The 13157-nt window shown below is 37.6% G+C and overlaps 1 protein-coding gene across 1 annotated transcript in view; it reads right to left on the bottom strand.

Annotated features, from left to right (window-relative positions):
• The window catches only part of LOC129765019 (uncharacterized), a 61838-nt gene extending 49197 nt beyond the window's left edge, over nucleotides 1-12641 (bottom strand). The window contains exon 1 of the mRNA XM_055764802.1: nucleotides 11925-12641. Within this exon, the coding sequence (XP_055620777.1) occupies nucleotides 11925-11990 (66 nt within the window). The 5' untranslated portion in view covers nucleotides 11991-12641. The remainder of the gene's footprint in view (nucleotides 1-11924) is intronic.
• Nucleotides 12642-13157: the final 516 nt, after the last annotated feature.

Here is a 13157-nt window from a genome sequence, read left to right as displayed (position 1 = left end):
TTGTGTGAATAAGACAAAAAACAAGAAATATATTTTTTTTTAATTTGACTATAGGGGTCTGAGCCATCACTCAATTCTGGAAAAGGGGTCTATTGCCCAAAGTAGTTTGAGAACGGAAAAAATAGAGAAACAAAGTGTCGAAAATTTAAAATGATTTTTGAGATGCTATAACTTCGTGAGAAATTGGATATACATCATTTTAAAGCTTCAACTTTATTAGAATACTTTACATACATATTTTTATCTTGGTATGTGCAGGCAGTCTTCAGAAAACAAACACAGCGCTGCGCTAGAGTTTAATTTTCTTCAGCGCGCGCTCAAGGAAAACTCGTATTCTCTCTTGGCGCGAAGAGCACAAAATTCATAAGCACGACAGCACAAAATGTACCCGGCGCAGAACTCAGATACTAAACATTTCTTCTCACTTGTGTGATGCGCGCCTCATTCTATACACAAACACATACAAATCAAATTCTAGCGCCCGCTTTGTCTTCGTTCGTTCTAAGCAAAGCATAAAAACAACAGCGCGCCTCCATTTGAACCGTAAATTTCAGCGTAAAACTCAGCGCAAATCTCTGCGTAAGAACGGCGCTGACAACCAAACATTTCATCTGTGTTTCGGAGCGTGCTCATTCGCCAGAGCGCATGTGTGCGCAAGGAGTGGGATTCAACTGGGTACAAAAATCTTGGTGTAGTAGACAACAATAACGGGAAGAAATATAAAATCGATTTCTTTCTGTTTTCTTCAAAGATTTTGCGGACCGACACAATTTTTTTTAATTGATTAATTAATTAACCTTGTACAGAATTTATTTGAGTTTTCTCTAATTTTTTGTCGAGTGTATTTGACAAAAAAAAAATAATTTGGGGCGGGAATGGAACTCGGAACTTCAATTTATAACTACGTGCTTAAAACATCTGACTGGACGATTGCAAATGGATTGTTCAAAATAGCTTTTTTCAAAACAACACTAAAAGATCGAGTTCTGATCATTTTATTCCATTTCTATGCATAGAACTATTATATGAACCTAACCTTTGATTAATTAAAACCTTGAAAGACTATCATAGATAACATTTATAACAGAAACGTCATAGAACATTTATAATAAGCATCTATCGATATAATCATCCAGAGGTGCATCAACTGTTTACTCGATAGACAACTTTTACTTATTTCTCTATTAGCAAGATTAAGATAAACAGTTGAATAATTATAAACCAGGATGCTTAGCAAATTTTCGCTTGTACAAACCGGATAGTAATTAACTCGTATATGTGTGTCCATATTGTGGAAACGTCGAAACCCATCCCAAACAGTGCAACAACGCGAACTCGCCGCTCATTATTTCATTCATGGTTCGCTGGTTTGGCAGTTGACAGTGATACCATTTCCAAGGTCACGTTGATTCGCAATTCGCACTACATGAAACATTACGCCAGACAAAGTAAAATAGCCTAACCGTGAAAACGTAAAACGCAACAAGAAATTCATCTTAACGCATACATACTCACCAACTACGTGGAGCTTAATATGTTGTACTTTGACTTTTCAACTACGGGCCGCGTGCCGCCACGCGTTGTATCATCTCAGATGGAAATTGCATCCGAAAGAGCAGCGGTAAGTACGGGCCGATTGTTTCATCGCAACACCATCTCTAATACCTACAATCAAGCAAGGTGTTTGGAAACCGGTTACAACCTAATTCGCAAGTGAGCAGATGCAGATGGACTGTGCGGGATGTGTAACTATGCTCTAATTAGAGACCAGAGGATCCAGATCCAGAGAACTCTCCTTTTGAGAGTCCAAACAATAAAAATGGACCCAGTAAAAATGGGGGAATTGGAATACTCATTGGTGTTAACATCCTGTTAAACAACGGTGTACAACACGTGTAGTGGGATTGTGAATCTAATTGTTTACACGGACAAGGAACTGTGTGGCAATGGGTGCATGGGATGTTATTTTCTTATGGATTGGCGCCCTGTGCACGTAATACAGAAGAAAAGCTTACGCATGAGACAGGGGCGCGAAGAGGGCACTTTAGCTCACATAACGTAAATTGAAACGATACGAATTTATCAATGCCTCTGTTGGGCGTTTATGAACGGAACTGATGTGAATTGAACGAATTCATGCAGTTACAAAACGGTAACACTGAATATATTGATATCGCTGATAAACGATTCCCATTGAGGCGAATAAAAGCGGTGATACAACAGTTGTTAACAGTAATTGCTTGTTTTTTGTTCTCTAGAGTTCATTTTTGATTGCCCTTATGAGAATCACCAAACTCATTCGAAATCATCTGTGAAAAAAGTCAACAAGCGGTAATTTTTATGTGAAGAATGTGAAAAACCACCGAAGTTGTCGGAAGGCGCAGAAATTCAAGCTTAACTGGATAGAGATGACAAAACTACAAAAATCAATTAAATGTCGACCGGTCGAAAAAACAATCGGAATATCAGAAAAGACAACAAAGTGATTTTTCTTGATGACAATGCCCCTCACATCGAACAAGACATGTCAAGGAAACCGTTGAACTACTTAATTTGAATCAGAAACCTCATGCGATTTATTGACGAGTCTTGGACCCCTGCAATTACCATTTTTGTTCATCGATGGGACACACTTTTGCTGAGCAGCACTTCAATTCTTACGGAAATTTTCAAAACTGTCTCGATGATTGGTTTGGTTAAAAGGTAAAGGGCCTGATTCTCGAATACACTTCGAATACACTTCACAGTGGAAACGGAATGAAACGTATCTGCGATGACAACGGTACGGTGTCGACATCTGGATACGAGATTAGTTTCCCACTAAACTTATCATTATAATATCAAATTATCTTCAGATGAAATTTTTATATGAGATTATTATATCACATGAAGAAAACAAAGTTTTCCACTCACATTTTCACTCACAGTTTGATACGAAGAAGTTAATTTTCATTAATGATTTTTTATTTGAAAAGTGCTCATTCTGCCTGAAAACACATTATTATCTTCGACATTTCACTAACTCGTAAAACGTAGTTCAATGGCGTGCCGTTTATTTTGTTTCCACCGTGAAGTGTATTCGAGAATCAGGCCCAAAGACTTTTTTAAGCGAGCTTCCATAAATTGACTGAATGAATTAGAAAAAAGAAATATAGGTGGTTCTGTTCAAGACACGACCGCATTGTTGACGTAGCTGTACGCTGTGGTTTAATTCAAGTCGCTTGTTTATAACTGCGGATATTATTTTAAAATGCTACGAAAATTTTAAAATAACCATTCTACCGGTTTGGTAGCCCTGAAATGTTTTTTATTGTAGAATCATTTAACGATAATTGTTTGATGATTCATTCTTGTGCTCGCAGAACAATACATGCTCGAGATAAGCGCAGCTGTCATCCTTAGTGGAGAAAGTTTTGCGACTGGCACGCGAGCCCAACAAAAATTAATAACTTAATATGAGTTTTTGAATAAATTCCTATTCCCCAAAAAATTTTTGGTGCACAACCTTAACACCTGCTTCACCATAGCGTCAATTCATTGCATTGATGACAGAAAACAAACAATGTTAACTGCTTGAAAAAAGGCTGAATATGTGCCTCAGCAGAGATTCATTACTAATACCCCAGCGTAAATATTTCCCTCCCGCTATCACCCCTTCTTGTTTATATTTATCATTACAAAAGGGGTTTCAGCGTAGTGAAGATTCACTATTTTTACGTATGGGTATGAAGCACGCACGTACGCACACAAATATCTATATATCGATTGCTTGAAGCAATTAAATATACCCAAACTTACCTCCGTTTTGCGCTTTTCTCAACAGAAGCCTTTTCTGTTTATATTGCCAGCCTAGATTAGCTTAGCTGTCATCCTTTGCGAAGAGAGTTTTCCTACCGTCATGAGAAACCAAATCACTGACAAAATTCCAGAACATTTATTTTCTTGGTGAGCTGACGATAGCATTGCTTGATGATTCCCCACACAATTGTGTAGATCAGAACCTTAATGCAATGGCGTCAGTTTGATGCAATGATTGCAATGCCAGAGACATCAACGAGTGAGTAATTTGGTCGCGTCCACAGCTCAATCCGAAACGAATACATGCGATGACGCAAAACAAGGAAAAACAAGCGATATTCATTGCTTTGAATATAGAACGATACTGAAAGTTTGCCTTCCTTCTTCCTTCTTTAACTTCTTTAAACTTCTTCAGTTCATTCGTCTGTAACCTTCAAAAAGGCCCTTGGAAAACTTTACTTTATTCATAATATTATTCCTCCATCCCCATTGCCTTGAGAAAGGCATTCGATCCCTCGCCATCCAGCTCGCCCAGCAACAATGTAGTTCAGTCGATTTCCTCACGAAGAATGAAAGTTTGCCTCAGCGAGATCCACTGTTTATACTCTAGGCAAATATTCTTCTTCGTTCTTCTCCTTTTCCTTTGTTCACGGAGACTTCACATCTTACGATTCCCGCTTCGTTGCTCGTCGATAAGTTGCTCGTTATTGACAGCTTTGTTCGGGAAGGCACACAAATGGACAGAACAAATGTATGAGGAAATGAGAATGCTTCCAATTTTCATCTATTTAAACCATATACAGACTATGGGATTGTAATGTATAGCATATCAAACAAATCTTAGGAAATTTTCGTTTAGTATGTAAATGGTCAAAATCCGTTAACGGCAAAAATAGTTATTAACGTTAACTTTATTTCATAAAAAACGTGAGCTGTTTTCTGATTTGGCACCCTTAATGGAAGACGTAGTTCTACTTCAAAACGTGTAGAAAAAGACCGGGTTCATAAAGTCTTGTCCAGTTAGAATCCGTACGCGTTGCACATTTTACAGCGGCACAGTCAGTGGCCGCTGCAAGAAAGTTTTTACAGCGGTTTGTTTACAAATGTTTCCTCTTCTGGTGGTAAAAGTTTCAAATTTTTTCGTGCCGTAAGTCCGGAGTTATTCCACATGGAAGACAGAAGAAGAAAATTAATCTTGCACACCCACGTTGACAATCCAACGTGGTCGGGTGCGAAGATCGCGAAACAGTTGGATATCGCTAAAACTACCGTATGTGATGTGCTCAGACGATTCCGCGAGCGGAACAGCGTGGACCGGGCGGTTCAAAAGAAGCGTCGAAGCGGAACCTACGATCGTCAGCTGAATTGGAAGGTGTTGAGAACCGTCAGAGCAAACCCTGGACTGTCCGAACATGATATCGCTCAGAAATACGGTGCCGCTCGTAGTACCGTTCGACGAATCATTCACCGAGCTGGACTTCATTCCTACAAAGCAATCAAGCAACCAAATAGGACGATGAAGCAGAGTCTAGTGACGAAAACTCGCGCTCGTAAGTTGTATTATCAGGTACTAACGAAGTACCATGGATGCCTGCTCCAGGATGACGAAACTTATGTAAAAATGGACTTCGGCCAACTTCCGGGACAAAAATTTTATCTTTCCACGGCACGAGGCGATGTCCCCGCCAAATTCAAGTTCATGTTCATGGACAAATTTGCCAAGAAGATGATGATCTGGCAGGGTATATGCACCTGTGGTGCGAAGACGCCGGTTTTCATCACTACAAAGACCATGGATTCGAAATTGTACAAGGAAGAGTGCCTGAAGGAGCGTGTGTTGCCTTTCATAAAGGCACACAATGGTCCCGTTAAGTTTTGGTCTGACTTAGCGAGTTGCCACTATAGCCGGGAGGTTCTCCAGTGGTACCGCGACAACGGGGTGGATTTTATCGAGAAGGAGTTCAACCCACCAAACTGCCCCCAATTCCGCCCAATTGAAAAATATTGGGCGATTATGAAGCGGAAGCTAAAGAAGACCGGAAAAATGGCTCGGGACGCTGCAGGGATGACCAGATTCTGGAAAAAACTGGCCACAGAGGTCGACACTGCCGCTGTGCAACGTTTGATGGGAGGAATCACCAGAAAAGTGAGAAGTTTCATCAGAAATGAAGAAAAATAATTTTAAGGACATTTTTTTGTAAAAGTGCAAGAATATATCTTTCTTTTGGTTGATCACTCTTTTTTGTATGTCATTCTATCTCCGAGATATAAATGATTTCTTCCGTACGGATTCTAACTGGACAAGACTTTATGTATAAAGAATTCTGCACACGGTTTCTGTCGAAAGATAGATAATTAACTTGTTGCGAACTTGACCGTTCGATTCAAATTGTTTGAGACAAATTCAACCTAGCTGACAACAACGACAGCGATTATAGTGATGTTGCAATTTCGATGAATCAGTCAATAAACGATGCATTCCGATGCATCCGACTGACTTTGGAATCATTTGGTGTGACTAGAAGGTGAACGGGCCAGTAATGTAGGAAGCACAGTGTGTTATGGTTTGTTTACATCGCACTCGACAGAAGTGGAGCGCTGCTAGACTGCTCGTAGTTTTTAATTGCTGGGTGCTATTGATTAATTACCATGTTTAAAATATGAAAAAAAACCTACTTGTTCCTATAGAAAATGCCTTAGAGCCGCTATAAATAAAACAGCCACTGAGGAAAGCCTTCCTCATGTATTGTGATATACTGTGGCTGGTACTTGTGAATGAACTTTGAAAGTTCAAATGAAATATAGTATGATTTCCCTGAACCAATAAAGGAAAAAACCTAATCTCTGTCTCTATAATTTGCAAAATATAAATCGCAGATAAAACAATACAATGTCTCTATCTCTAATCATTCTGTCATGCATATGAGGGCCCGATGTTTGCCACTCTACCGCCCACCACAACACAGCTAATGATAAACCTCGTGCCATTCTGTCGTGTTCAAATGAGAGCCTTCAGAGCAGTCGAAAATAAAAACAAAATCAAATCTGAGCTGTTACTATTGAAGCAGCGTGCAGAAACCAAAATCAGACATATTGCATAATTTATGACGAACGTGCGGGCATTTTTTTTCTTCTGGGTCCAAGCGCAATTGAGCGCACAACATAGTCTCACGATAGCTAAAAAAGACGAAACAAAACAAAACTATGGCACAATGAAAGAAGCATGGTGATCATAATATGTAGCCATGCGGCTTTAGTCTCCGGCATATGTTTATTGGGAATGTATTACATGATGAAGTGGCTCATCCCATCTCCTAAATGAAGCATACTTGTCCTGTCCTGATTATCAATAGTACGTTATTTGAAAGTTCTCGGATAATATTTTCTCCATAACCATCTAAAAGAAAATATTTTTAAGATGTCTGATTTTTTGGAACTAATAATACAAGATTTTTATATATATACAGTCATTCCAAGCCAAACCGATATAATAGTTCTCAATTTTTTGTGAAAAGTTGTAGTATTGTTCCTTATCGCAAAATATAAGATCCGTATTTTTTATTAGGTTGCCCATTATCATTTAGGGTGGTTCAAAAATCATTCATTCCCTTTTTCCCAAAAATGACTTTTTTTCAAAAATTCACACTTTTTGAACTACATACTGGACCGATTTAGATGATCGACATTTCAAATTGAAGCCAATGCTAGTCTACTTGGAAAAATTATTACAGTTGCAAATTAATTTTTCTCGAAAGCTTTCTTTCACTTACTTTACTTACTTTTACTTTATATTCAAAAATCATAGAGTTGGTTTTCTTGCATTTTTGAGTTATGATTTTTCAAATATAACCGATGCACAGTGGGGCCATATTTTTTTCTTGAGGGTGTACATTTCCATTTTAGGAGGATCTGAAAAATCAATTTGGACTCCTTTTTTAATCTAAAATGACCTTTGTAAAACAATCATAACTTTTGAACTACAGGACTGATTCAAATGAACGATATATCAAATTAATGCCAGTCTGAAATCGTCTTCGTCTTCATATTTTCGTAATTATTGATTTTATTTGTTGTTTATAGTTTACATAATTTAGAGACAAAGGACGTTATAGTGTTTATATGTTTCTTGAAAACTTAGGTCTTTTTACATAAAATGTCCAAAAATCAGAAAGGCTTTTCAAGAAAAAATATAAAAAAAATTATTTTATTCAATCTTCCGTACATCCGAAATATTTTTTCCGTGATATGAAAAAATCATCACGAAAACACCTAGTTAACTACCCAAAAATCATGCGAAATCAAATTTTACACCTTGGATGCATTCACAAGCAAACGATTATGTCCGTTCATAATGGCAGAAATAGAGAAACGGACAGAGGTTGGCTAGCCGACGCATCATGCATCAACCGCAGGACAATATAAACTGAAATGAAATTTTAAGAAGCTATCGCTATTTATAATTATTTAACAGTTTGATTTCTAAGCAGTTTTGAGCTATTGAAACAAGTTGTTATAGTCAAAAACATCTCTGGTAGATCTTTTAATGTTTTTTTTGTTATTTTCATAAATCTTCGTTCATCCAGTAAAGAGATGTTAACGCTCAAAACCTTGTACTTCGAACGTTTTCGAGACAGAAAAAATTTAAACCCCAGCACAAAAATGAAAGATGTAATATGACAGAAAAAGGTACATAAAAACCAAAAAAGATTCGATAACATGGACTTTTCTGTAGTGATTTGTATTGTTAGATAATACCATAAGTAATAACCTTTTACGTTCATTCAAAATCATGGCTTTGTTTCCAATATAATATACTTGATATGGTCATGGACCCTTAGAGGGGTGTCACCAAGGGCGGACCGCCCCCTTTGCCCCCCTACACTACGCTACTGAAAACATACTTGCCCTTGGTCCCTAAAACCATGTAAACGATAAAAAAAAACAAATATAATCAACAGTAATGAAAACAAAATCAAATTTTCAACAGAAGACTAGCTAATTGGTTTTGATTTGATACACAGGTCGGACTCGATTATATACAAACTCGATTATATGTGATTCGATTATATACAGTTTGATAAAAAAAAAATTTCTTCCATTTCAAATATGACTTATTTCAAGCAAAAGTGTAACCTTTCAACGTTAAAGTGAAATTTAGGTGGCTATTATATGTACGATGGGGTAAAAATTGTGATATTTAAAGATTTTCGAATCGAGTCCGCTCTGTACCGAGTTCAAAAGATCAGTTTTTGATAAAAGGCATTTTTAGAAAAAAGGGAAACAATATTTTTCGAACGACCCTAAAATGGAAATCGGTATCCTAATGTTTTGCGATAAAGAACAAAATTACCATTTTTGACGGAAATCTGAGAACCACTATATCGGTTTGGCATGGAATGGCTGTATAAATAAATATAGAAAGCCAAATGTGTTGGTAAGCGCAAAACCCCAGGAAGGAATGGTTCAATTTGAACCGTCTTCATTTTGTTGTATTTGTTTCTTCCCGTGAATCTATATAACCGCGGGCAAACCGGAATTTTTTTTGGAAAACTCTCAAGGAAGGTTTCAAGCTTCGGACTCCTATATATTCTTCAACTACATCATGATCAGTGTTGTTAGTTCATTCGATGTTTGCGCTAACGAAATTGATGTTTGTTTGAAAGCGGAAATTGATTTTCAGGTGGAATGACGCGTGTTTTGACGTGTTTTAAGCATGTACCCAACATAAAAAAGATGATAGATTCACACCATCGTATTTGTTGACAGTCATCGCAAATTTCATGATTTGTTTATTTTCTATTGTATAAACTGTAAACTAAGTTCATTCCCCTCAACCTTGAAAAAGACCAATATGAAGATCAATTAACGAATAGTTCGGGATTCAACACATGAATGTTCGCTAAATAAGAAAACGTTAATTTGGGCGGGACAAAGTTCACCGGGTCAGCTGGTATAGAATAAAATTGAATATACACTCGACAAAAAAAATAGAGGAACAGAGTGCGAAGCCGTAACTTCGTAACTTCGTGAAAAATCAACGTATAACGATACGATGCACATCATTCTGAAGCAACAACTTTCAGGTATTAGAATATTTTACGTACATATTTTTATCTAAGTGTGTGTAGGTGTTGTTGGCAACAATATCGGGAAGAAATGAAAAATCGATTTTTTTTCTGTTTTTTCTAGAATATTCTGGACTAACATAATTTTTTTTTCAACGGATTCAACAGCAAATTCAATTAACCTTATCAACTAACTTTCATTCGGTCCTAAGAACATTCCTGTAGTACCTTCCCACACAGAGATATTCAGTTTGAATGAAAAATTACCCCTTCGCCTTTGATGATGAATAATTCAATAAACAACCATCGCACCACAAATCGAAAGGCAGTTTTGAGAACTCCAATAAGTTCTGCACAAGGATAATTTTTTACTTTGACGGGAAAAAAATTATTGAAATGTTTTGTATCAATTTCAAAAAAACTTCCAAAAATAGGATTTTTATAGTGCTTTACAAAATTCACTGTATTCTGCAAATATCGCAGTAAGTTCTAATGCTTGCAGGCAAATTTTTAGCCTAGTATATTTCCTAAACATCTGTGAGCGTTCCATATTGACACGTTCTGCCGTTTTTTCTAGCCGATTTTTCAAAATTTGGAGTAAGTTAGAGGAGCATTTAATCGCAAATCGTATAAGAAATATAAAATCCTACACGACTCTCAGGACGAACGATTCGTAACTTTCGTTTTCATGTGTTTGTATGTACAAATATTGTAAGGAGTGATGATACTCACACGTCTACATACGCATTTCCACACATACACTCACTCTTCACCCACAAACTCATAAAGACGAAAGTAACGAATCGTTCATTCTGAGAGCCGCATAGAGTTTTATACTTCTGATACGATTTGCGATTAAATGCTCCTCTAATTTAATCCAAACTTTAAAAATCGGCTAGAAAAAACGACTGAACGTGTCAATATGAAGCATTCACAGATGTTTAAAGAATACACTAGGTTAAAATTTTTCCTGTAAACATTAGAACTAACTGCGATATTTGCAGAATACAGTGAATTTTGTAAAGCACTATAAAAATCCTATTTTTGACACTTTTATTAAGTCTATGCAAAAAATTCATTTTTTTTCCTTGTCAAAGTAACAAATCATCATTGCGCAGAACTTATTGGCGTTTTCAACACTGCCTTTCGATTTGTGGTTTGATGGTTATTTATTGAATTATTCATTATCAAAGTCGAGAGGTGATTTTTCATTCAAACTGAAATATCTTTGTATGGGAAGGTCCTACAGGAACGTTCTTGGAACCAAATGAAAGTTAGTTGATAAGGTTAACTGGATTTGCTGTTGAGTTCGTTAGCAAAAAAATGCGTTAGTCCACAATATTCTTGAAAAAACGGAAAAATCGATTTTTCATTCCTTCCCGATATTGTTGTCCACTGCACCTACATATACCAAGATAAAAATATGTACGTGAATTATCCTAAAAGTTGTAGCTCCAAAACGATGTGCATCTCATCGAAATGCGTTGATTTTTCAGGAAGTTGCAGCATGTTAAAAATCACTTAAAATTTCCGACTTCGCATTCTGTTCCTCTATTTTTTTTGTCGAGTGTATGTAAGTCGGTCTATGATGTTCTACCAAAAATCGGCACAAACTTTCCGGACAACTAAATGAACTCTTACTGATTTTTGAAAATTATAGTTTCCAACCTCGCTTAAAAATATGGTTTCCTTATTCCCCAATCTAATATTTCTCACATTTATAAAAGAGACAGTTTAACATCATATTTTATCAGCGTTCAACTGCCACATGTTCACCACAACAATAATATTCGGTTTATGATGTACACCTTTTAAAACGATTATTTATTCGTAAAACGATTAAATGGCTGGCTACAAACAAAATCCGGTAACAGCTGAATTCAAGTTCATTATCTTTAAAACGCCAAACTTGTCGTACGAAAAATCCGAGCAATTTCCCATGCCCATTTAAATTACTACCCACCAATTAGTTGTTCCGCACTGAAATTAATTTGCCCCCGGTCCTCGGTGTGTGTTTTGATATTTCCCCCTCCCAAACAGAGAAGCATGAAGTTTACTCACCAGATAAAACCCGAACAGCAGTATGAAAATATTGCCCATTTTTTGTTTGTTTTGCTGTCGAATCATTCGACCGCGTGCAAATAAAACGGCTTCTAATGGGCGAGTTCCGTTTATGGCGTGAGGTGGTGCTCCAAGTCGGAAAATGTTTCCGTTGAAAGAGGGCTGCTGAAGCCGCTGCCGCTGCTACCTTCGGTGACTGCTGATCGAGACGTGCTTTTTTCTGGTTAACGCAAGCAATTGCAGTAGAACGGTCGATAACCGAAGCAGGAGGTAAAATATTGGCGGTCGATTTATTTCCAACACGGATCACGATCACAGAAGAAAACAAAAACAATTCATAAATGCACTGGATTTGGTTTGAATCACCCGGCTTCACATTGAATTACATCACTCGTTACTTTTAGAGTATTGTAGCATTCCGCTACTGTTGGTGATTACATTTGTTGAGATTTTCCACCGTTATCAACCTGAACAGAGTGCATTTTTCACTAGCTGCATTAAAATTGATTTGTGTCACCTCAGGTCGGTGCATAATCACTACGGTTGAACCTTCCGCAGCTATTGCTTCCAACTATGTTGTTATCGCTGAGCGATAGCACCCGCCAAAATTTGTCACTCACTTACAAGTTATCCGAAAGGGGTTCCACGGACCCGCCAAAGGGAGGAAAAATGCGTTCGAATCGATCGCCAGCCGAAGTACCACTGACTGGCGCAATTTCCATCGCTCCACTAAGGTTGGCGCTGTTTTGCGCGCATGCCACTCACGCCGAAATACGTGCGAGAGGCTGCTTGAGGAAGTATAGGCAATCAGAGCGAGTTTGATCAACCCACTCAGGTTAACCCATTCGTCATGAGCAACAGCTTGGAAATCTCGCTTGTAGTAACTCACGATTTTCCCTCGAGCGAGCGTGCGAACTGGCTTCTGTACCAGCTGAGAAATGTTTTGGGTTCTGTTTTGATTCCTTTGCTACGTTATGTGGTTAGGGTCGCTCAAATCGCTGGGATGGTAGTATCTCAGTGCAGCGCAGAAGGTGTGGGTGGTTTTGGTGGCGTTCAAATATTTGAGAAGATGGGAAGTTTGTGTCGAAATGGAAGCATCTGCTCACTTCTCCGATGAGTGGCACTTTTGGGAAGTAGTGCAAATGTATAATAATTTGTTGGAAGAGTTGAACCAGTTGCGATGGTTCGCCAATGATTATTTAGTTGGTACTGTCAGTTTGAAAGTTGATGAAT

Source organism: Toxorhynchites rutilus, chromosome 2 (assembly GCF_029784135.1).
Source record: "Toxorhynchites rutilus septentrionalis strain SRP chromosome 2, ASM2978413v1, whole genome shotgun sequence".
Lineage (NCBI taxonomy): Eukaryota > Metazoa > Arthropoda > Insecta > Diptera > Culicidae > Toxorhynchites > Toxorhynchites rutilus.
Note: the sequence above shows the minus strand (reverse complement) of the source record. Positions and strands in the feature narration are given on the sequence as shown.